This window comes from Scardinius erythrophthalmus (assembly GCF_964197995.2).
Source record: "Scardinius erythrophthalmus genome assembly, chromosome: 12".
NCBI classification, from domain to species: domain Eukaryota; kingdom Metazoa; phylum Chordata; class Actinopteri; order Cypriniformes; family Leuciscidae; genus Scardinius; species Scardinius erythrophthalmus.
In genome coordinates, this window is record NC_138232.1 from 6,925,650 (window position 1) to 6,952,229 (window position 26,580).

The 26,580-nt window shown below is 36.7% G+C and overlaps 1 protein-coding gene across 4 annotated transcripts; it reads left to right on the forward strand.

The window, feature by feature from the left end:
* The first annotated feature begins 828 nt into the window (after nt 1–828).
* Nucleotides 829–26,177, forward strand: ppm1j (protein phosphatase, Mg2+/Mn2+ dependent, 1J). 4 transcript variants are annotated; one of them, XR_014031228.1, is made up of 11 exons: nt 864–1,021; nt 10,629–10,746; nt 17,994–18,320; nt 19,385–19,497; nt 21,943–22,027; nt 22,171–22,289; nt 22,409–22,472; nt 23,055–23,162; nt 23,321–23,472; nt 24,450–24,949; nt 25,449–26,177. XR_014031228.1 is itself a non-coding variant. In XM_081381010.1 (10 exons), the coding sequence occupies exons 1-10, from the start codon at nt 984–986 to the stop codon at nt 24,595–24,597; spliced, it is 1,272 nt and encodes a 423-aa protein (XP_081237136.1). In that variant the 5' UTR covers nt 829–983; the 3' UTR covers nt 24,598–26,177. The 4 variants fall into 4 exon arrangements, 2 of the variants coding, with proteins under 2 accessions (XP_081237136.1, XP_081237135.1); XR_014031229.1 differs by lacking the exon at nt 864–1,021 and adding an exon at nt 4,742–5,203; XM_081381010.1 differs by having other exon boundaries at nt 829–1,021; nt 24,450–26,177.
* Nucleotides 26,178–26,580: the final 403 nt, after the last annotated feature.

The following is a 26,580-nucleotide window of genomic DNA, read 5'->3' on the forward strand; positions in this document are numbered from 1 at the left end:
ACTATATCAGGTTTTTGTTTTTTCAAATGAGTTAGAATTTTTTTCCTTTTAATTACATGTCCAATCCCTTGAACATTCCAAGTGATAAGTTTAAGTGAACCAGCCATGAAAGGTGCGAATTAATAAAGATAAAGCGATTTTATTTGGCGAAAAAAGGCAACAGAGAGTTGGCTTACAACAAACGCATAAAACATCAAAGAAAACCTTGCAGCGCGTACCCACCCCCACTCTGTCCCCAAACGACAGAGTAAAACCCCCCATAATGAAGTCAACGAACGTAATAATCAATACAAATCCAAACTCAATTTAGTGACCACAATAACAATTCAGTCGCCAGAGACAACGGCCAAACCAAGAGACTGAATAAAAAAAAGAAAAACATAAAAACGCTATGGGGAAAAGAGAGTCCCTTAGGAATAAAAGAAAAACTATATTATAAATGGGAAGCTATAGCCTACTTAAGATTAATCAAACCTCCCAGTTATTTCAAATTACTTTGAATCAGATATAGAAAACAAAAAAGTGAGTAGCCTAAATAAAAACGGGTTTGCTCCTTTAAATAGTCTTAAAAAATAAAAAATAATGAAGGGACTCGCTGTAAATCAAGTCAATAATCCTCCTTAACAAACGAGAGTAGCAGCAAAACTACCTCAAGTAAGAGATTCCAAAAAGGCAGCGGCTGATTCAGGGGTATCAAAAAGACGAATTTGCCCGTTATGAAGACAGCGAAGCCTCGCAGGGTAGGCAAAGCCACGATACATATTCCGACGGGCCATCGATTTCCCCACGGAGTCAAACTCACGACGTTTGCGCAGGACTTCCGCCGAAAGGTCAGAGTAAAACCTTAATCTGGATTCATTGTAGAGGATGTCGCGCTTCTTCAAAGCTGCCCTGAGAACCGCTTCTTTCTGAGAGTATCGGAGAAATCGCACAAGAATACTTCTTGGAGGCTTATTCGCGTCCGGGCTAGGGACCAGAGCGCGATGGGCGCGTTCAATCTCCAGAGGAGGAAAGTCAGCAGGTAGGCCGACTAAAGTTGGAATGATAGTTTGGAGAAAGTCCGCGAGTGAAGTGGAGCCTTCCGCTTTCTCCGGGAGATTGACGATCTTTAAATTCTTTCGACGCCCGCGGTTCTCCAGGTCGTCAACCTTCAGCTGCAGCATATCCACTATCTTTTGCATAGCTGATATTTGGACTTCGCAATTGTCGCGACTATCCTCGGTATTTGAGATCCGAGTTTCGGCTTCATCCATTCGTTTTTCCAAATCTGTTGCTCGATTAGATAGATTGGAAAGAGAAAGCTCAACTGACGTGATAGATGTTTTAATGTCACCCAGAGCACTGTTTATCGTATTCAAACGAGCTTCGACAGTTTCATCCATGTTATTAACACGGGAGGCTACAGATTTGATTTCAATCAAAATCTGATCCATGGTAGTCGTCGAGCAGGTGGCCTCCGGGGTGTCAATTTCGCCATGCTTATCTTCATCAGTGGAGCACGCGGTCAGTCGAGTCCAGTGGCGTATCCAGGACATTTTTACTGGGGTGGCCAAGATGGGACACAAAACTTGAGTGGGGTGGCCATATATAGCCTACTATAAAGTAATGTTATGAAAACCCTTAAACTCTTATGAACAATAGAGGATTTTAATAATAGTAACAAAGTGCAAACTTTATTTTTAAATAATGGTACTATTTCATAAAATGTAAGATACAGTCACAGGCCTATTTAGGAGATGTGTTTACTATAGTCTGTTATTAATTACCGTAGTGGGAATATGATTTAGGCTACTCAATTAACTTGTCCATTAACTTGTCTGAAAATGCACTTGTGTTTATCTGCAAAAAGGTTCACATACACTAGATTGCAGCCTAGGCTACTTTTAATGTAAATATAATGTTAGTCGTTTGTTTTTCAATTCATAACACATGTGGACAATATGGAGTGAGCTGTAGTCTCTGTCTTATATATTCTTAAATTCTGTCTTATATTTTTTATTTATTTATTGTTTTAACAATTTTTATATTTATTATGCACTGGCCGTAGAGCATTGCAATTTCATTGTATACTTGATATACATTGACAATAAAGATTCTTACTTAGATTCTTACTTACTTTTTAAAGTCTACATTAGAGACCTGCGCAGGACGGATTTCTCCCTTAATAATTCCTAAAAAGCTGACATCTCAGTTCATCGTGATCTCACAAATCTCTGTTATTATCAATGAAACTGGCTGCATAATGAATCTTTCATAATATATACACTTTGTTTGCTATAATCAGATGATTTGCCAGTAGCCTATGCAGAAATCAGCACTGAACAAAAAGTCCATTTTGAGCGGTGAGGGGATTCTATCTTAAATGTCTCTGATTGGCCACTGCGTTCAAGAAATCAACACATATGTCTGTGATTGGCTACATTGTTGCAAATGCAAACATGTTATACATAGAGACTCTGGCCTGTAAATCGTTTCTATTTTGTTTTAGTTGTTCTTGTTGCTTTTGTGCAACAGATGAATGACAATTTATTTGTTTTTAGATGTTCAGTTTATAGATAATTCTATTTTGCGGGAGTCCCGCGAATCGTTTTACTCTCCCGCAACCAGCACACACACGAGTGCATTACCGCCCGTGCCCGCACTCGGCCATCAGATCTATATTCCCGAGCCGCACTCTGCTGCTTTGGATCCCGACCATACCTCTCAATAGACTGATTCCAGCGTTTTTATTGTTGTTGTATTGTTGCAACTGTGTAACCGTCACCGTCCTCTTGTTTCACGGACTAGCAGCAGCAGGTGCACCGTGCAGCGCACGTACTTTCATCTCATAAGTCACCTGACCTGCATGGCCAAACGTCCGCTGAGCAGAAATCAGCTCTCAAAGTCTCAGTTTGACCGTTACTGTGTTAGTTAAAAAATTTAAACTGGCCCTAAATCAGTTGATCAGCTGTCATCATTGATTGGCAACATTTCTCATTTCTTGGGTTGACGAACTTGACCAACTACCTATCAGATCTGGGGTGGCCACAGGGGTGGCCAATGAGCTTTCAGGGGTGGCCCCGGCCACCCCAGGCCACCCCCTAGAATCGCCACTGGTCGAGTCGTCGTTTTCTTTTTCCCGGTGGACGGGCCAGACGACGAAAATATAGGAAAATCTTTGTCACGAGGAGGTTTAGGCATACTTGAGATAGAAATTAACTGATTAAGTGACGTTTGCCAAGCGAAAAAAAGAACTTTAAACCTTGGTTTAGCAAGGAGCGAAGTCTCAAGCGTCCATCTTGCTCCGGGTCACGTGACCACCCCAGTAGTTTCAATTTTGATATTTTTAGGTCAAACCATTCTTGTCTGTCAGTCATATAATGCAGGTCTATGGTCACCACCTCAAAGAGCATGCACAGAGAAGTCCATATTAAACAATTCCCCATCGTAAGTACACATTGATCGCCTAAGACACGAAATGAGCGGTTTGTGTGAGAAAATGAACAGTATTTATATAGTTTTTACCTCTTGTACACTTTCCGGCGCTTGCGGAGAATAAGCCAGAACGCGCGCACACGTCACACACCAGGAAGCGCGCGCGCCCTCAGATCACTTGGATGTGGTTGTGTAGAGATAAAAACTATATACTGTTTGTTTTCTCACACAAACCGCTCGTTTCGTGTCTTAGGCCATCAGTGTGTACTTACGATGGGGAATTGTTTAATTTGGGGAATACTTACGGTGGGGAATTGTTTAAATTGTTAAATCCTACATCTACTGAAATTTCTTTGAAAGATTTGTGGTGTTTCATCTGCAGAACAATCCAAAAACACATTAAAAAGTAGGCTACTACAACCCACTGAAGATAGGCCTACAGCCTCGCTTTCATTGATCATTCCTGTAAAAAAAATGGTGCTGCTGTGAATAAGGTCTATTTAAAGGGATAGTTCACTCAAAAATAAAAATTTTGTCATCACTTGCTCTTAAGTTGTTCCAAACCTGTATGAGTTTTTTTCTTCTGTTAAACACAAAAAAATAATTTTGAAGAATGTTGGTGATCAAACAGTTGACGAATGGCTACCTAAAAAAAAAAAAATACTATGGAAGTCAATGGCTACCGCCAACTGTCTGCTTAGTTACCAACATTCTTTAATATATATATATCTTTGTGTTCAACTGAAGAAAGACACTCATGCAGGTTTGGAACAACATGAGGGTGAGTAAATGAAAATATTTTTGGGTGAACTATCCCTTTAAGTAGCCTAATGCCATTATCACTTGCATATCATATATATATATGATATGCAAGACATATATAGTATATGATATGTCTTGTATATATAGTATATATGATATGTCTTGTATTAGATAGTGTATATATATATATATATATATATATATACACACTATCTAATAATAATAATAAATGAATTCTAATCATAATAATAAACTGTTAAATTAACATTTCAAATATTGTATTTGTACTGTGCTAATAATGACGATTTTCGTTTCGCCAGATGAACCTCGGCAGATTGCGTCCTGAAATTACCTTTAAATTTACATTTTTTATTTTTACTATTAATATTATTATTATAAAAAAAAGAATTAAAAAGGCGAAATTCCTTTATAATAGTTCGCCCCTCGGTAGTCATTGTCTAATTCGGACGGTGTGTAGCCTAGTGTACATTCACAGGCTGGTCGGCTGAGAGTGCTATAGCATAGGCAGCGCTTACATCTTCCGTGCCATAGGCGGATATAAGCCTCTCTCGGGTGATGATACACACTCTCTGCAGGGAGAGGGTTTTTTTCGACGAGGAAAACATTCTCTGTCAAATCGTCACATGGGGTCAATCGCTTCCTGCATCGCGACTGAACTACTTCGTTTTTGCCGCTTGGATCGTATAGTGTTATTATTTCGTTAAGATCACCGTTCCTCGCGCGCCGCCTATGTCACATATTTCATTGCGATGATAAGCAAAGTTAAAAATGCCATGTCCTCGCTGGTGGGCGGAATTATCCCGCACGGCCACCACCATCAGCAGCAACAGCACGGATCCGCGCAGAACGGCGGCACGGACGGGCTCCCGCCGCGCTTCCCCTACAGCCGCCCCGAGTTTCTGGACCTGACCCCGGAGCTGCTGCAGTACTCCACCGAACACGCGTCCAGACCGGTCATCACGCTCAAGAGAGACAGCAGGCTGCAGTGGCGAACGGGATACGCGGAGTGAGTCGTGTTTTTGTATGTCTAAGATGCGCATACTATGAATTGTTGGTTTAAAATGATACGGTTGAAGTGACGTCATTACTGAGGAAGGTTATATGTCACGCCTAACCAAGGGCAATGGCTCATCATCATCATCATCATCCTCTACGCGCTCTAGAGTCAGCTGGGATGTTGGAATGTTTTCACTGAAATGTGTCGTAACTGCTCCGATGATGACGCAGCTTACAGTTCACGTGAATTAATCATTGCATTTAAATATGAAAAACGCTGCATATGTCAGGTTATACACTAATGGATATCCTATAGTGGTCATTGAATGCATCTTTACCACAGGACAGTGAGTACTGGTATTCTCAGTACAGTGAGTACTGGTATACAGTGAGTAGGGAATTCATGCAGCTTTAAAAACCTGCAGCTACCTGATTTCCAGGGCCTAAAAGAGTCATGGAAATGAATAAGAGCATAAAGGACTTTCTCTAGTTAATGCTCAGCTTCAGGGCTGCTGTCTTGGGAGACACCTGGGAACATTGTCCTGAGCTCCATTGATGCATTAGGGCATCATATTGGTGCATTCAAGTCATGTCAGAATGATGGTATATTTAAAGGGATAGTTCACCCAAAAATGTTTTAAGTAGATATTTTGAAGAATGTGGGCAAACAAACAGTTGACAGTGGCCATTGATTTCCATTGTATGGAGGGAGTCAATGGCTACCATCAACTGTTTGGTTACCCAGATCTTCTGTTTAGCAGAAGAAAGAAATTCATGCAGGTTTGGAACAACTTGAGGATGAGTAAATGGTGTGGGTGAGAATTTTAATTTTTGGGTGAACTATCCCTTTAAGTGTTAAGTTTGTTTAAAGTCATAATTTCCAGGGGGGATCTTATAGGACTTATGACTTTCACAGTTGGTGGAATTAAAAACATCAAGGTAATAAGTAATTGTGAATGTTACCTATCCACTCTTTACCTATGTTTGCTGTAAAATAAATGGTAATCTTATGAGATTTTATAATTTATTTGATAAAAAAATTCTTAGATTTATTATACATTTTAGATTTTATTAATATGTATTATAATAATCATGAATTAAATGTAAACAAAAAAAATACAAAAAAAAAATTAAATATAAACAAAAATGTTGCAGTAACATCACACATTGGTACAGGTGAAGGATGTTAGTGATGGGTGATAAAGGACTTTTTTTATGAAACATTTCTAGTAAAAATACAACTGCATTATCAGTGTATACATTTTAGGAACTGGAGCGTATTTTATTTAGTAAAATTCATTATTTACAAGCAAATAGAAAAGTAATGGAAATGTATTGGTAAAAAGGGATGGGAATCCAGACTTTCATCAGGCGTGATCTGTTGAGTGAAGATCAAGACCATACTTGCACTAAGTGGCCAAAGATCAAAGCCAGTGAGATGATGCAGTCTTGAGTCATGCCATCAAATTAATGATTATAATGTTGGGTGGTTTTGGAAAAAATTTCATATTTCTGTGACTCAGACCTATACAGAGCCCAGTGTGAAGAGGAGTTGGAGAGAAAACAGGCAGTGATACTGAAATATGCCCAGTTAGCCTCTGGCTATTTCATCTATTATTAACTACAGTACAAGAGAAGAACTTTGTCTGGGGCTGCGTGATGACAGAATTTGAAACTGAGCATATTCTCTTAAGCGTGGAAACAAAAATCCTCTATAGCTATTAGCTTTAGCATGTGCTCATACACAGGCTAACAAACAGCTTAAAGTTTTTATAGTTCATAGTTTTTATAGTTTATAGTCTTCACAATCCATTTTACTTTGAACATGATGTATTGAGTAAAATGTGCTACTAGAAAAACACAAAAAGAGAAGATTGTATAGTTGCTGTTTTCCATGCAATTACAGGTAATTGAAGACTAAAGCTTTCAAGCTGTGAGGAGGATGCAAAAGCACCATACAAGTATCATGGAGGTGTTCCATATGTCGTGTGGGACATGTTCTGAAGACCAAATACAACAAAATTGAAGTTAATCTTAAATAATAATCTTTTCCTGCAGTGAGTTGTTAACCATATCATTGAATCATGGAGCCATATCAGTTTGATACATAAATGAATCATTCAAATAGGTTTTGTAAACTGTAACAGCCGATTCTCTAGATTCAAAATAGTCAAAATAAGATTTCCTCCCAGTAAGGCCTCAGACGACTACAGCACACGAGAATAATTTAGAATACATTTCTAGCGCTTTTTAAGTTTTATTCAAATCGCATGTAAAAAGCGGCCAGCGCAATTCTTCAGAATGTTTCCTTTTCTGCTGTGGCTGGTTGCATTAAAAAAATTTAGTAATCTTTTTTTTTTTGGCATTTGAATCCGAAAAATATCATTATGAAATATGATATGATTGCGGCTAACTTCTAGTTGGTCAGATTAGTTCTTGTAACACAGTCTTAAGGGACAGTTCTTGCAAAAATAAAGATTCTGTCATTAATGACTAATTTATCCATGCACATTATTATCATCAATCATGTGCCCTCATGACCTTTAATCAAAAGAACTTCCCCTTCCATTTCCATCTCTTCTCTTCTCTGATGACGTGTTTATTGGCACTCACATAAGATCGACTATTAGCAAACCAAAACCATCCAATTAATTCCCCATGGTCAAAATCAAGTCCCGGCCTACATTTGCTCTTGTACAAGACACCGTTTTACTTGGATATACATGACAATAAGAAAGAAAAGATGATCATAACTTCTGTTTCATGTTGACTTTAAAACTCTGACGGCCTCTCAAAGACACATTGTTGGCTGTAGATTAATGGCAGCAGTTTCAGCAACTTCAGATTCCCCAACACACACTCATTCTCCATAAGATATTACTGAGTCATCCACTGTGGCTCATGGAGATTGGCTCTCTATGAACATGGTGCTGGCAAACAGATCCAGCATTCACCCACGCCACAATAGGTGAATTGCTGTCAATACACATGAGTGCAAGTGAACTATAATCATTGGTTATCTGTAGGGATAGGTTGACACTAGTCATTTTTTAGTCGCTCAACAACCAGCTTGTCTGTGAGTGAGTTCGACTAGTTCATCTATATTTTTTCTAGATAAACTAGTCATGTTTCAGTTTCGATATCTTGGGTGACTGCTTTAATTAGCATGCTGACACTGCACTTTGCCTAACTTGTACGTTAAACCTAGTCAATTAAAAAAAATTCACTTTTGCATTAAGAATCTCATTGTCATTTCAGTTTGACCTAAACGGTTTGTGTGCCGCATTTCTGTGTGGATTTTGAGGGATGGGTCGGTGCAAACAATATTAATCAGTCAAATAGGATACTCATTTATTTCTTTGTGTTTCATATTTCTTAATCTACTCGACAACTAAGATAGGAGGCACAATTCAAGATAAACAGTGCCATAAAAAGTGCCCATTTATTCTCTATTATTAAGCACAGTGGGTGGAGGTGAAGAATTTTGAGTGTCTTCTCATGAAGACATTATGTTTATATAGTCTGGCCTGAAGCCCTGCATTAATAAAACTCTTCTCAGATTTTCAGATCAATGATGTGAAAATGTACTAATCTAGTGCACACCATACCAGCGTCAGTTTTTTAAATGCCATGTGATTAATCACTTAGTAAATTTATAAAATATTCACTGGAAAAACAGCTCATAAATTAAATATTTTATGTTTCTTGGAACAGGTTTATTTTAATACACAGTCAATAAAGAGAAACGTTTTTTTCCTACAGAATGGTGTAGTTCTGGGATTCCACCAGCAGGGGAAAACTAGCTCATGCTAATCAGCCAAACCTTGCCCTTTTGATTATAAAATTAAATAAAATGGATAAATAAAATGGCAGCTTAGCATGACTCTTCTGCTCAAAAAAGAAAACCATTGTCAGTTAACCAGTCACCTGAGACAGGAAATGCTAGTTGCCACTTTAACGCTAGTGGTGGTAAGCCTGGCTAATAAAGGGTTGTTTTGTGGCTTTAGCTCATTGCTCTACTCTGTATGTTCCACAGATCATGAAGTTAGTTCTGCTTTCTTTTTCTTTTGCACGCACAATGGTTGTGCTTCTCTTAAAAAGCACAATTTTCCATTTAATGTGTGTTACTTTCATTTAAAGAAATCACATTATGTTGAAACCTAATGTGGCAGAAGTAAAGAAATTGTAACTTCAGAAGAAGGAACTTGCTACAATGAGACACTTCCTCTTTTGGGAGTAGCTACAGTGGGGCTTTGTCAGCTGATTCTAAATGAAAACCGCAGCATAAAGAAAAAAAAGATATACGCGTGTAGTATAATGATGTACTATTATGCTTTTTTTATGGGTATATTGCTTAAATGGGTCATGAACTGGCTTTTTAAAAAAATTATAATGTTGTCTGAGGTCAACTTATGACGTTTGCTTTTTTTTTTTTACATTCAAAAACATCAAAATGAATAAGTAATAGGCTATTTTCTACCCTGGTTTTGAGCCTAGCTCCTGAAACGCTCGTGCCGCATTGAAGACTTGGAAGTAAATGCCCACTGCTATGATTGGATAACAGTTTTGCATATTATAATGAGTTTCTTGTAAAGCGTGAATCGGTGGGCGGGGCTAAACAGGCAGTGTTGTAGCGGAGGCGGTGTTTGATACCCTTTGACGTCATAGATCCCCACTTTGAAAAACCTGTCGTTCGCTGTGCCTGGTGTCAATAAAAGCTTTTATTGGACTAACAAGGAAGTTTTTAGTTCTGAAAATTACAGGATATTCTTATAGTATGATGACCTCTTGTATGTCAAAAGCTCAAGGAAAATTAGATTTCTCAGTTCATCACCCCTTTAAAACTCTTTTGAAGTAGTATGTCTCCGACATCCCAATTTTAAGTATGCATAAAGTAAGTTGGTTGAAATGCATCTTTGCTACTTATTTCTTATTTTTACATCTTATTTTTTCTCTTAAATGGGCATATAAATATATATAGAGAGAGAGTATGATTTGACAGACAAATGTACATAATTATAAATAAAACAGAGACTTGCATGTTTCCTGTACAGTTTCTGATGTTAAATCTGGTCTTAAATAATCGTTTTTTTTTTTTTTTTTTTATGCGTAGGGATTTGTAGAAGAAATATTGAATAAGGGTCACAGACTTTTGAAGAGAACCCCTAACATTTATATAAATATCTCATCAGATCTGATGGGTCATGACTGTGGCCTCTGAATCATCTTACTGCTCTCAGCAGATTAGGAAGAGTATGGGTTTTTATAATCCAGATTTGGGGAATAATGGCTTTATGTTTCTCTTCATGTTAGACTGCCATCATACCAGAAATGATATTTAGCTTGTTCTCCTATTTGTACACATACACACACATATTCTTTTTTTAATTTAGGAAAATAATTAAATGACACCAATGATTTTGTCTCTCTCTCAGGGTGATAAATGCTGGGAAGAGCATGCTGAATGAAGACCAGGCTTCCTGTGAGCTGATGTATGTCAAGAAGATAAGTAGCAAGCATCAGCGCAGCTCCATGTTACTGGAGGACGGTGGGGTAAGTTGGTCTATGACACAACATCCTGAAAACAACAGGATGCAGCCAAACAGTTTTGTGGCTGTGTCACTGTCATCATTGTTTTGTTTGGATAAAAAAATTGCGTTTGAATACTGCAAGATACATTCTAATGCCAAACTCTATTCAAATCAATAGTTAAGTGAGTCTCCAGTGCACTTCAATTCTCGGTATCAATACTTTTTTTTTTTTTTTTTTTTTTCATTTTTTATTTTTGTTTCGAACATATTACAAATAGACAAAGGAAATACAATATAACATATATAAGTTGTAAACAAAGCAACAAAACAAACAAAGTATTTATCCACAATATTTGAATAAATAACTAATGTGTTCGAAAAGGAGCAGGAGGAAGCCAAAGCTTATTACTTCCCACCCCTAATTTCAATGCTCATAATTACACTTATGTTGTTACACATAATTACACTTATGTTCAAATACTTATGAACACCTACATAAAAAAGATCCCTGATCTACTTTTGCAATGCAGTTGTTGTGGATCAATTGAACTGGACAAAACTGGTCTCAGGTAAGATTATGAAAGATTTAGCTTGCTGAGGGAAACTCAGCTCGCTGACCCTGGCGATCACATTGAGCTCTGGCATTAGGGCTGCACGATTTGGGGAAAATGTCATATTGCGATAATTGAGGTCAATATTGCGATTGCGATATGCGATATAATAAACAAATGGTTTCATGAGTCAACTTGCTTGGTTCTCAAGGAAAATAAATGCACACACAGATTAGTGATAATCTGCCTAAAGAAAAAAGTTCTTTAGTCAAGAGCAGTGCGTGTTTTTCTCTGTTCCCTTTGTTCTTTGATTAACTTAGCGACAGATATAATTAGTGGCTACTGTGTACTGTCCCTTTAAGACCAGCCGCTGCTGTCAGAGACGCGGATCTCACACTCGCCTCATTCTCTCACGAGTCACAACTCTTCACGTTCATCATAAGACTACTCTTATGTTATGAAGATACTCGACAAAAAGACATTTTGGCATAATTGTGTGTGTTATTGTTCGTTCAAGCTCGAAAGAGAACTGGATTCTGGCATGCTGTTTTGTGCGCACGCACGATATTAGCGCGAGTCTTTCTGCGTGTCCCAGTCAGGACATTAACAGGCAGCGCGTTCTTTTTTGTCTTATCGCGCATTAATGGTTTAAAAGCATTTGCATCATGTAACACTAGCCAAAGGATGGCAAAAATTAACAGATGCTGCGTTAATTGCGTTAACAGCGCTAATGAAGACAGCATAAAACAGTGTTTTTAGTTGTTTTCATGGATTTGTGTGAACGGGATCATTTTGACATGTAAAGTATGTATGTATGTATGTATGCAAACAACGCAAAGAAAAAACTTTTTAGAACATCGTTGTCGCATAAATGTACCCTAAAGCAGCACGGCACAAAGCTTAATGTGCTTGTCTCCTAATTAGAACCCGAAATGGATATTAAGTCTGCTTTCTAAAACAAAGAACAAAGCAATGGTATGAGAATGCGCAAACAGCGGGAAACTCTGTATTTTTGTGCAGTGACATAAACACGCGCATCAACCGGATCTTTTACAAGATGTAATATAAGCATAGACTGGAAAAAAGATGGACGACGCCCCTTCACTCTCTTCCATTGGTGAAAAGTGAAGCCACCAAAGTCCTAATATGGCGCTGACATCTTATTCTGATTGTGCTGATTATTCTTAGTGCTGATTTGGGACCTGATTCTGCGCAGTAGTGAACGCGGGACTTGAGTCTGCGCAGTAGTGAGCGTGAAGTGAAGCCGATATCAAGGTCCTGCCCTCACTCCCGCAGAAATGGTTAGTACAAAGTTTACTGTGTGAAATAAACAGTTATGGACATGTAGAAATTAAAGTTGAAGCTTCAATCTCCTCCTGAAAATCCAAAAAAAGTCTGTTGGTGCCTCAGCGACTACTTCATTTAGAGGAGCTTGAATATAAGTCTCAGGTGTCCCCAGAATGTGTCTGTGAAGTTTAAGCTCAAAATACTCCACAGATAATGTATTATAGCATGTTGTAAATGCCCATTTTTAATGGAAGGAGAAACATGCTGTTTTCGTGCATGTATCTTTAAATGCAAATGAGCTGCTGCTGCCCATCCTGCTTTCCAGAAGAGGGCGGAGCCTTTACAGCTCGTGCCTCCGATACTCTGCCAAAAACTAAAACATCAGTTTGGTTTTGATTATCATCTCTTATCGCGGTCACGCTCACGTGACATTGCAGTTCTTCATCATCCTGAATGTTTATTATCTGCGTGCGTTTTAAACCCATATCAGTCTAAACTTCTGATAAATGGTTTCTGTGCGCACATAAAGCTGGATGTCAGACGGCACATCGTCAGAAGTTCTCTTTCACTCTTATTGCACTTAGACTGTCAAATACACACAGAGTTCTCATTATAAGTCGGATATGTCTGTGAACCTAAACAGCAAGTAAAGAAATCGCATGTGTATATTAAATCTGAGTAGCAGTGTAATATACAGTACCTACTGCTATATATGCTGTTAATATGAATCAAACAACAAAAGAAAAACAGAAAATCACTCTCTGCTCTTGATTGAATAACTTTAATAGCTTTAATAAGAATACATTTCTTAGTTGAATGCTGCTGTTAAATGCTCTGGCGAGGAGATAAACATGGCGGACTGTGTACAGATTACTCAGGACGGGTCTATGCTAATACAGCAGTCGTGGGCGGGGCCTGTGCAATGTGACATCATATTGCATAGAAACTGCAAACGGCTTATTCTGAGACATTGCTTATGATTTATGGGGATTTAAAAAAGGAGTGGGTGGATCTTTACCATTATAGGGTGGTTGTGTACACACACTGCCGATGCACATTTATGTTCAAACAACATGTAAAAGTTAATTTTGCATAATAAGTCCCCTTTAAATCCACCAATAAACATCAGCTAAATCAATTTTACAGATTATGTGAAACTCAGTTATGGAAAACTAAATCAAAATATAGAACAGCCTCATTGCATGACTGCATGTCTAGAATGATATATTTATAAAGCTGAAGTTTCCAATACAAGCTCTCTTTCAAAAGGCCTTTTTGTCTTTGTGAACATGTTGAAGTGAAACTTCTTTCTTTTTTTTTCTTTGTGAGAGTTTTGATCATGTGATGTGGTCCAGGCAATGTTTTCACCTATCCTGGACTTATGACCTTCAAAGTGTGCGTTTGTGTTTGTGTGTTGTATGCGGGCATAAGTCTGATCTCTCTGATCCTCATCTGCAGTTGACCCTTATATACCCTCCGTCTTACCTCAAAATGACACGTAATCCAAAGTGGAAAGCTGTTCAAGTCTGATTGATTAAACCGTCTCCTTAGATAATATTGCATTGACAATAAGAAGGGTTGTGACATCTCTTCAAGGGAGGCTTTGGTTTTGTGCAGACTGACGTATTTCTCTCTTGATCCCTCTGTTACATTCCTCTCTCTTCACCATTCTCACTTATTTTCAAGTATCTCATGTTTCTCCTAAAATTGCACAGAAGAAATAAAAAATAGAAATAAATGAGACAATAGTTGATCTGTATTGTTGACAGTAAAGCGTAAAACTTACCACCACAATTCTAGGAAAATACTAAAGAAATGTGTTTGGTTGCCAGGGCGTTGCTATGCACTTGTTAAAGTATTTTGAGTATTTTTTTAGCATGCTGCTGTTTCTATGCAGTTCAAGTGTTTTTAGCAAGTTGCTATATGTTTTCCAACCCTTAGAAAAAAAAAGTTTATTCAAGTGTGCTATTAGTATGCTTTTTAAAAACTAAAAAAAAGAAAGTATACTTTCAGTACTTCTCAAAAATGTACTGTATATACATCTCAGAAATATACTTAAAATAACACATGACTTATACTGACAGAAAAGTCTAAGTATATTTGGCCTATACTTGGTTATATTATATATTGAGATATACTCAAACGTATAATTAAGTATTATCCGCTGGATGAGAATGTTTTTTTTTTAAATGCTGGCGAGGAAATAGTTAAGGTACAGTTAAAGGTATATTTCAAGTACAAAAATGAATAAATAGGAACATAATACTTATAGTTTACTATTTATATATAATTTTATTGCACTTTAAGTATGATGTTACTTTCATACTTTCATGAGCTAAAAAAATGTGCTACAAGACAAGCATTTAAGTATAAACTATCAGTATACCTATAAGTTCATTTGTAGTATAGTTGCAGGACAAATGAAAAATGTAGTTGTAAACTAGTTGTATACTCAAAGTTTACTACTCTTAGGCTGCATCCGAAATCACATACTTCCCTACTATATAGCTGCTGAAAAACAGTATGGTACAAAAGAAGTAACATTGATATTATTAGTATACTTACTACATTAAGTATACAATTTTTTTTTTAAAGTATACTTAAGTATAAAAATTTACTTAAGTATACTTGTAAAAAATTAATATAGTTCAAGTTAATTTGATTAAGGGAAGGAGTTGTGGTCAGTTGCCAGAGAATTACTATATGGTTGCTAGTGTATAATGGGTTTCCAGGGCATTTCTATCCAATTTTTCTTTTTCTTTTTTCTTTTTTTTTCATGTTGCTATATGGTTGCTAGGACATTATTTACCTCAATTTGCTCCCTATTTAATCTAATTGATGTTTACGATAAACAATTATTTTCTCCTATTATTTCTTTTGCGTAGGTGGTTTCAAACAATCAGAAATGGACTGGTATTTCCAGCAGTGTTTACTCACGAGAGGTTATTAACCAGGACAGTGACTTCTGTCTCTCTTTCGCCTCTGCTTAAATCACGTGACGTTGCCCTCCCCCACTTAATACCCTTTTTCAACTCCTCTAAATCAATTACATCATCCTATCATCTGCTGTGTTGCCTGTCCGCAAGAGTCAGACAAACAGGCAGATAAAAAGATACCAAGAACACGTATTCACGTGACGTGGACCTCTTGCTCTTTAGAAACAGAGATCCAGCCACAAACATTTGCTGCTGCCAGACACAGGCTTTCCCGGCTGATCTGACATGATTGAGCGGGTGTAATCTTGTCAACAGGTAATGACAGGAAATTGAGATAGGACAGTATTTCTAGAAAAGCTGTGGAAAGTGTCGAGATGCCCCCCTGTGGTTTTAATAAGGCTTTGCATGTTATTGTGCAGTCTTATGTGACTCTTTGAAATACTTGATACTGATTGGTCCATTGTGGCATTCTACAGTCAGATGTTTTTGTAGAACCTTTTTTTTTTAATTGTGTAAATGACCTATGTCCCAGAAACCCGATTAATCTGCTAGTATTATTGATTTTAAACCACTTTGTTTCACTAGTCAATACCTAAAGGGGAAGCGTATAATATATATATACAATACAGTCTCTCCTATTCCAGCATGATGTGAAGAGACATTTTTAAGTAAGCCACTAGTAGTTTGAGTTCCTGAAATGTGTAAACAGCTATTTGAAAACATTGCCTCAATTGTTTGAACTAAGAGGTCAAGGTTCAGCTAGTTGGCATGATCCAGTTTAAAGGAACACTCCGACTTTTTGGGACTTTAGCTTATTCACAGTATCCCCCAGAGTTAGATAAGTCCATACATACCTTTTTCATTTCTGTGCGTTCTGTAAGTGTTATTTGACGCACACACCGCTAGCCTAGCTTAGCACAAAGACTGGATGTAAATGGATAAGGTAGCATACTAATCCCAATAAGTGACAAAATAATGCAAACATTTTCCTATTTACATGTTGTGATCTGTATAGTCACAGCGTGTACAAATAACAAGGCTATATGAGACAGAGACCATTTTTAATCGTATAAATACTGGGAACTATATTCTCACTAGGCGTAGGAGCACAGCTACTTGGGCGGAGTGATTAGCGCAGCACACGAGACGCCCTGTTGATGGTTCCGTAAACAAAACAAACGTGACTACCTAGCTAGTAGCGAACGTGACTCGTGATCATGGCTGACTTTGAGGAATTGTCAGAGGAATTTTACTGGGTATCAAACCAAGATCCAGAACCATATAGTTTTGAGCCAGAATACACAGACGAGGAGTTACAAACTTTGGAAGCTGTAAGACAAGATACAGCGAACACCCATGATTGTAAACTATAAATTTACTATCTAGTAATTGCTGACTCTATTACTCTAACTCTGAGCGAACTCTCTGCTCCTCATCACAGGGCGTCTCGTGTGCTGCGCTAATCACTCCGCCCAAGTAGCTGTGCTCCTACGCCTAGTGAGAATATAGTTCCCAGTATTTATACGATTAAAAATGGTCTCTGTCTCATATAGCCTTGTTATTTGTACACGCTGTGACTATACAGATCACAACATGTAAATAGGAAAATGTTTGCATTATTTTGTCACTTATTGGGATTAGTATGCTACCTTATCCATTTACATCCAGTCTTTGTGCTAAGCTAGGCTAGCGGTGGGTGCGTCAAATAACACTTACAGAACGCCCAGAAATGAAAAAGGTATGTATGGACTTATCTAACTCTGGGGGATACTGTGAATAAGCTAAAGTCCCAAAAAGTCGGAGTGTTCCTTTAAACCTACTGGTAGAAGCTGATACTGCAACATAATGGAGCATATTAAAAAGCATTAAAATAAAGAGCATCTTTCTTAACTGACACTTTCAAAAGTAGCTGTTTATTTATTCTGACAGTTAATAAGACTAAAGTAAATAAGAATAAAGTATACATGCATATTTATATAAAATATTTAATGTAAAACATTTTGGTTGCTTTACAAAAAGGTTTCACTTGTTAACATTTGTTAACTGCATTAGTTGACATGAACTAACAATGAGCATCTTAGTTTATGTTAATCTCAATATTTACTAATACATGTGTATGTCACTGTGAACTAACATGAACATGAATATTGTTATTAACTAACATTAACAAAGGTTAATAAATCGTAAAAGAATATATTGTTCATTGTTAGTTCGTGTTAGTTAATGCATTAACTAATGTTAACAAATGAAACCTTATTGTAAAGTGGCAGTTTTTCAAACAATATTTGTTATGATATATTAAATATTATCAATTAAAAATCTGTGTTTCAACAGGTCAACGTGGCTCGCCCAATTGCATAAGTTTGGGGCGAAGCTACCTAATTATTTGAACAATGACATACAGTGTAGGAGAGAAGAAACTGTTTTTGCAATTCTGTTTCATGCCACTAATGATGCAGAAATCACACACCTTCTCCTCTTCCTTATCCCTTCAGGACACCTCAGGCATTCCCATCCACTTCTGGGGAGTGTTTGATGGACACGCTGGCTCTGGTGCTGCTCTCATGGCGTCCAAAGTTCTCCACCGTATCATCCGCGATCGGCTTTGCGATGTCGCCCATCTTCTAGAAAATCAAAACAGCCCTCCGCCTATCTGCCTGGCCAAGAACGGGAGCCCCTTCCAGGCTGAGGCGAAGAAAGGGGCCTGCCTAGATGGAGAGGACCAGGACGGGCCCCCGGATGAGCCGCGGTTCCACATGGAGAAAGACATCAGTGTGGAGAGCCTGGTCATGGGCATCATAGAGACCGCCTTCAAACAGATGGTGAGAACTGATAGACCTGTGGTTTTAGTCTTTTTTGCCTTTGGAGGACTAGCCGAGCCACTAAAAAAGAAAATAATTATCAATGTATTCAAAAATACCAATGTAAATAAATAAATCACTTTACAAATTGACAAATATTTAAAACAATTTATTTAATGATGTTTAAATGTTTTTAGATGTAACAAATGTTACATTTATATATCATTTTAACTGCAAAATTTGCATTATTATAAAGCATTTGGCAACTAATAATTTTTAATAATGCTATTGGACATATTGTGCATATTGTGAGCAGCCAATTAATTTTTAAGGGGTCCTATTATGCCTTTTTACATTTTCAGCCTTCTTTAGTGGGCTTGTTGAGTTGCGTTAGTAGTGTGTTGAAACTTGCGGTTATGGTAAGGGCTGTGACATTTCCGAAACACACTCGAAGCAGTTGACCAATCACAATGCACTGGTCATAAATGTTTCCGACCCGTGGTCACGACGCAAAAATACTAATAAAATTATAATTTGAAAAATACTTTATATTAAAAAATAATAGAACTGTTTTTCTATTAATACAGCACAGAGTACAGGTAATGACAACCCTGTGATCTCCCAGTGTTTTACAGTATGCACAGTTTAGCATTATGTGATTAATTTACAACAAAACGAAATAAAACATAATGCCTTTATGCCTTAAAAATAAAGTGCTTTTTGAACATTCACAAACATTGAAAACCTATTCTAGAAGACCCCCAAACAAAATGTAAGACTAAAATCATAATAGATCCCCTTTAAGACATGCATGGCATGTTTTATGCGTTTAAAAATGTATTGTTTTACTGTGACATTTAATTTTTTATATTTATTATTATTATAATTTTTTTTTTTTTTTTCGGCAAAGGATAGACTTCAGAATTCACGTTGTTAGATCTAACATCCATGTGTTACTGGCACGAATAACACTGGGCATTATACATAGAATTCAGATTTTCAGAATGTGATTTTGCTGAATGTTGTGCGGATGTATGCATTGAAAACAGAAGAAAACACTGAGTCTGTGTTGTGCCACTCAACAGGACGACCTGATCGAGAAGGAGAAAGAATCTTACAGTATCTCTGGTGGCTGTTGTGCCTTGATCGCAATTCACTTGATGGGGAAACTCTATGTAGCAAACGCAGGAGACAGCAGGTAAGATGCCTTTAAAAAAGATACAATGATTAAATGTGTATATTATATTAGCAGGCTAATAGAACATGGTCTTTATTTTTAGATAAAAGAAGGAAATGTACAATCAAAAAGTTAATTATACAAAATAATTAGTTTTTAAACTTAATCTTGACAAGATGCATTGACTTTAAAGCTTTTTTTCATTGGAGTTTAGTGAGTGTAATGTCATTTTTGTATTTTTTATAATAGGTATTATATTATATTATATAGGTATAATATGTATTATATTTGCCGCAGTAAACTGATTTTTATAATGAAAGTTGGAGGAAATTGTTATTGCCTAAAATGAAAAGATTACATAAATTTGTCTCTAAGGAGAAACAGTAAAATCCATGTTAATTTTTCAAAGATGTTTCCTTGGATGTTTCCAAATGACTCAATTACTGTGACAGTTACCCATCATGATCATCTTGGGGATTTTAGCAATAAATGAGAAATATCAAAATAATGCAAATCAAATACATATATTTCTTGCTATTTACCATCCAGTGTTTCTGTAGGTTGTGACATCTCTTCAAGGGAGGCTTTGGTTTTGTGCAGACTGACGTATTTCTCTCTTGATCCCTCTGTTACATTCCTCTCTCTTCGCCATTCTCACTTATTTTCAAGTATCTCATGTTTCTCCTAAAATTGCACAGAAGAAATAAAAAATAGAAATAAATGTGACAATAGTTGATCTGTATTGTTGACAGTAAAGCGTAAAACTTACCACCACAATTCTAGGAAAATACTAAAGAAATGTGTTTGGTTGCCAGGGCGTTGCTATGCACTTGTTAAAGTATTTTGAGTATTTTTTTAGCATGCTGCTGTTTATATGCAGTTCAAGTGTTTTTAGCAAGTTGCTATATGTTTTCCAACCCTTACAAAAAAAAAAAAGTTTATTCAAGTGTGCTATTAGTATGCTTTTTAAAACTAAAAACAAGAAAGTATACTTTCAGTCTACTTTTTATGTACTTCTAAAAAATTTACTGTATATACATCTCAGAAATATACTTAAAATAACACTTGACTTATACTGACAGAAAAGTCTAAGTATATTTGGCCTATACTTGGTCTCAATCTTTTGATTGAGATATACTCAAACGTATAATTAAGTATTATCCGCTGGATGAGAATGTTTTTTTAAAAATGCTGGCGAGGAAATAGTTAAGGTACAGTTAAAGGTATATTTCAAGTACAAAAATGAATAAATAGGAACATAATACTTATAGTTTACTATTATATATATATATATATATATATATATATATATATATATATATATATATATATATATATATATATATATATATGTGTATATATATATTTTTTTTTGCACTTTAAGTATGATGTTACTTTCATACTTTCATAAACTAAAAAAATGTGCTACAAGTATTTAAGTATAAACTATCAGTATACCTATAAGTTAATTTGTTGTATAGTTGCAGGACAAATGAAAAACGTAGTTGTAAACTAGTCAAAGTTTACTACTCTTTCCTGCTACAGTGCTATGCATAAGTTTAGACACCCATACTAAAGTTGACTAAAAAGAGGAATAAAAAATCATCTTTTGGAAACTGAACTTAATGGCTTAATTTAAAAAATTAGGAAAAATCCAACCTTTAAGGGCACCAATTTTCTTTGTGAATGAATAATGTATCGTAAATAAATAAATGTTCTTCCTTAAAATACAGGGTGCATAAGTTTGGACACCCCTATGTTAAATTCCCATAGAGGCAGGCAGATTTTTATTTTTAAGTATTTAAAAAAAAATTTTTTTTAGGATACTATGCATCCTGATAAAGTTCCCTTGGCCTTTGGAATTAAAATAGCCACACATCATCACATAGCCTTCACCATACCTAGAGATTGGCATGGTTTTATTTCAGTTATGCTAATAGCTGGTTTGATTTGCATTGAGAGATGATCTTATGGAAAGTACTCCATGCCAATCTCGAGGTATGGTGAAGGCTATGTGATGATGTGGGGCTTTTTAATTCCAAAGGCCAAGGGAACTTTATCAGGATGCATAGTATCCTAAAAAAATTTTTTTTTTAAATACTTAAAAATAAAAATCTGCCTGCCTCTATGGGAATTTAACATAGGGTTGTCCAGACTTATGCACCCTGTATTTTAAGGAAGAACATTTATTTATTTACGATACATTATTCATTCACAAAGAAAATTGGTGTCCTTAAAGGTTGGATTTTTCCTAATTTTTTAAATTAAGGCATTAAGTTCAGTTTCCAAAAGATTATTTTTTATTCCTCTTTTTAGTCAACCTTAGCATGGGTGTCTAAACTTATGCATAGCACTGTATATAGCAGGAAATCAAATACATATGTTTCTTGCTATTTACCATCCAGTGTTTCTGTAGGTTGTATAATACATAACACAATCACCTAAAATAATATTATTTCCCCACAGAGCCATAATTGTCCACAACAATGAGGTCATCCCCATGTCCAATGAATTCACACCAGAAAGTGAAAGACAGCGGCTACAGTACCTGGTGAGTCAGTCACCTGTGTTATTGTCCCAATAGAATTCCCATTGTAAATCCTGTTCGTTCATTATCCTGCGTGACTGCTCCATTACCATTTTAGATCTTCAGTTCTGTAACACTTCCATCATGTTTGTGTTGATTTTGTCTAGGGCTTCCTCAAACCGGAGCTGCTTGGGAACGAGTTTACACATATAGAATTCCCCAGACGCATCCAACACAAGGAACTCGGCAAGAAGATGCTCTACAGAGACCACACAATGACTGGCTGGTAATTAAGATTCACACATATGAGGATGAATTATAGCAGCAGCTATTATACCAAACTATATACTGTATTCAAGTCTTTTACTTTATTGCATTCATAACCATTACCTGTTATTATTTCAGGGCATATAAGACAATTGTAGAAGATGATCTCAAGTTCCCGTTGATTTATGGGGAGGGGAAAAAGGTAAGTGAATAATTCAGCTTCTTTTCTATTTGACTTTTATTTAACTTGAAAAGGTTCTGTAAATGGATTTTATTTTAAGCTGCATAACAGTAACTAATCTGTTACAGACCTAACATATAATCTAATGAAGGTGTCTGAAGCTTTTTCCACACAGTTTTCACAGCTATTTATTACAAAGCAGGAGTAGTGAGGTGTTGCAAATGGGAATTGCCATAATGTTCTGCCAGATGTAAGGCAGAATAATGTATTGTTTGAAAAAGTTTGCATGTATATAAAATAACCCTTTTGCTGTCAAGGCACATGAACGTCCAACTGTGTGTGTGTGTGGTTCAGGTATATCCTACGTTATGGGGACAAAAATGTACCTACAAGGAAGGCAATACCAGACATTTTCTGAGGAAAACAGCTTATAAATCATACAGAATGTTTGTTTTTGAAAATCTAAAAATGCAGAAAGTTTTCTGTGATGGGTAGATTTAGGCTTAGGGGATTAAATATACAGTTTGTACAGTATAAAAATCATTATGTCTATGAAATGCCCCCATAAAACATGAAAACCCAACTGTGTGTGTGTGCTCGTAGGCTCGAGTCATGGCTACTATTGGAGTAACGCGTGGTTTAGGGGATCACGACTTGAAAGTGTACAACTCCAACATTCATATCAAACCCTTCCTATCCTGTTGCCCAGAAGTGAGTATATAAATGGGTATTTATGTGAAAATATTTGCAAAGCCATTTATTCTTCTTGATTTAAGTGGACAGTACACCCTCCAAGAAATGTTTTTTGTGTACATTTAAAAATACAGCATTACTGCATGAAAATAGTATAATATCATGCTCTTATCTAGGTTAAGGTGTACAACATCTCTGAGCACAAACATGGGCCTAATGATGTCCTGGTCATGGGTAGTGATGGACTGTGGGACGTTACAACCGATAGAGATGTTGCGGACGCAGTATCAACTTTCCTGTCTGGCCGTGAGCCCAATGATCCCATGAGGTGAGCGTTTGATCTTTACATCATAACTGACCTGATCACAGGTAGAGCTCCTGGAGATCACTTCATTTTGCCATAATGAAGCGCACACATTTTTCCCACACATTCACAAAATTGGTTAAGCTAAACGCTAAAGGCAAATAATAAAATGCAACTAACACCACTGTTCAAAAGGTTTGAGGTTTGTAAGATTTTAATGCTTTTGAAAGAAGTCTCACAGAGGTTGCATTTATTTGATCAAAAATATGGTAAAAAACTTAATATTGTGAAATATTATTACAATTTAAAATAGCTGTTTTTTATTTTAATATAACTTCAAATGTAACTTATTCCTGTGATGTAAAGCTGAATTTTCAGCATCATTACTCCAGTCTTCAGTGTCACATGATCCTTCAGAAATCATTCTGATATGAGACCCTGGATCACAAAACCAGTCACACGTCGCACGGCTATATTTTGTGGCAATAGCCAACAATACATAGTATGGGTCAAAATGATCGATTTTTCTTTTGTGCCAAAAATCATTAGGATTTTAAGTAAAGATCATGTTCCATGAAGATATTTTGTAAATTTCCTACCGTAAATAAATAAAACATTTATTTTTGTGAGTGAATGAAGCATAATTGCGAACATAAATGGACAACTTTAAAGGTGATTGTCTCAGATTTCAGATATTCAAATAGTTGTATCTCGACCATATCCTAACAAACCATACATCAATGGAAAGCTTATGTATTCAGCTTTCAGATGATGTATAAATCTCAATTTAAAAAAATTGACCAATGTGACCAGGGTCACATATGCTGATTTGCTGTTCATGAAATGGTAGTGCAAATCAGGTGTGAATCAGGTGTGTTGTAGTAGTTACACCAGCAGATGTCAGTATACAGTTTGTCATGACTAAGGCCCTCTATGGTCATTTTGAATTTACTTTAATGTTCAAATGATGATGTCATGTTTGTCATTTTCTGCTTTTAAAGGTACACTCTAGCAGCACAAGACCTCCTGATGCGGTCGCGTGGAGTCCTGAAGGAGCGAGGTTGGCGGCTGCCCAATGAAAGACTTGGCTCGGGTGATGACATCACCTCGTTTGTCATTCCATTGGCGGGGGCAGAGTTAGAAACATGACCAGGTTGGTCCACCTTCACTGGACAAGCACAGCAGGACACGTCCTTGGCTCCATCCCAGAGAAAGGGCTAGGAAAACCAAGAAATCCATTTTCAATCTGTCAGATGGCTCGGATGCGAGAGACGTTAAATGCAACTTTCCCTTGTCCTCCTTCTCCTCCTCCGAGTCGTACCATGAATATCGTCAAGCCCATGTCAGGTGTGAGGTGACGTCATCAAGTGCCATTCCTCTCGCTCTCCATCTCCTTTCTGATTTGTCGAACTCAACCTCCGCAAGTCAGTACGGGTCTGGAGGGCTCATAATGTTTGGGTATTCTTTAACACCAGTGGGTCATTTGAATCTGAATTTCAGCGTGGCAAAGGAATAAGCCAATACTGCTTAAACATCAACGCCCTGATGGCAAGGGAAATAAAAACGAAGCACTTTATATGTAGCAGAATCCATTTGAGCTGTAATTTAAACTGCTGATTATATTTCCTAACTGTTCTGTCTCCAAAGAATGTTTTTGTTGACTGAATTTAAAGGGATAGTTCACCCAAAAAAGAAAATTCTGTCATTAATTACTCACCCTCATGTTGGTCCAAACCCGTAAGACTTTCGTTCATCTTCTGAAGACAAATGAAGATCTTTTTGATGATATCTGAGAGCTTTCTGTCCCTCCATTGACAGCTACGCAACTACCACTATGACGCTTCAAAAGTTCATTAAGAGATCGTAGAACTAATCCATATGAATTGAGCGGTTTAGTCCAGAATTTTCTGAAGAGACTTGATCACTTTTTATGATGAACAGAATTAATTCAGGCATTTATTCACATATAAACATTCTTCAGAAAAGCGTCAAAGTGGTAGTTGCGTAACTGTCAATGGAGGGACAGAAAGCTCTCAGATTTCATCAAAAAGATCTTCATTTGTTTTCCGAAGATGAAAAAAACTTGTACGGCTAATAACAGAATTTTCATTTTTGGGTGAACTATTGCTTTAAGGTTTTCTATAGCAAGATGCAATCAAACAACAAAAAACAGTGGGCATTTCCTGTGAATGCATTGTTTTTTTGTTCATCTCAGCTGTTTCGGGTTCAGTCAGGCATAGTTTTAAATGGACCCAATGCAAATGTCTATATTCTGGAACAAGTATTAATCACACTTCTGTAAAACTAGTTGAACCAAGCTCATTTTCCCTACATCGGTACAAATATGTACATGTACAAATAACCTAAAACATCATTGACATGCACCAGGCTTTCTATACCCAAATGAACTGATTGCTTGAACTGCTGAATGACCTGTTTATTTTGCTGTAGATAAAACTGAGTTTGGTCTGAAACTGTGTCAGTAAAGAATCGCAAATCAAACAACCATGTAGATCCAAACCTGACACTGAGAAACCTGAACTTAGTCATTGGTCTTTTTGTACACCTTGAATGTACCTTATTTCCTTTACTTGATGTCAGTGTTGTGTCTGTGTAGTATAGTACATATATAAATTGATTTCTGCCTTTCAAATGATGATTCATTGTCAAAGGAGCTATCTTTGCAAATTATGTGACTAATTCTAAATAAATCTATCCTTTTTATAATGACCCTGTTGTTGTATGTTTTTGTGCTACATAAATTTGCTCTATTGTGCATGAGAAATGAGTGTTACTGGTGTTAATGGTTTATGATGTGATTTGTGCTACCACTGCACCCTGCTGTGGCGGGACAATTGCAGCTATTTACAGATACTTATTAAGACTATAATAAGCATTATAAAACCTGCGGGTGAACATGATTTCACCAAGTACAACGTGTTCCTGGGTCAAAATCTTTGTTGATCCTGGAACAACATTCCAATCAACCAATTAGATTTGGGACAAGTTTACAGTTTATGGCCAGTTTAGGCTTATACAGCCACGGTTAGGTGCTTCTACATCAGTGTTATTCATCCATCATTTCCCTCTGATTTTAGGGATAATTTATGGGTAGGGTTAGGTTTAGGGGTA

What these genes read in the sequence shown, in the direction of transcription:
- ppm1j (XM_081381009.1), top strand. Translation starts at nt 4,947, where the DNA reads ATGATAAGCAAAGTTAAAAATGCCATGTCCTCGCTGGTGGGCGGAATT. An exon ending in GCAAACGCAGGAGACAGCAG is followed by an intron (nt 19,498 to 21,942) that starts GTAAGATGCCTT and finishes ATTTCCCCACAG; the next exon opens with AGCCATAATTGTCCACAACA. An exon ending in GAGCCCAATGATCCCATGAG is followed by an intron (nt 23,473 to 24,449) that starts GTGAGCGTTTGA and finishes CTGCTTTTAAAG; the next exon opens with GTACACTCTAGCAGCACAAG.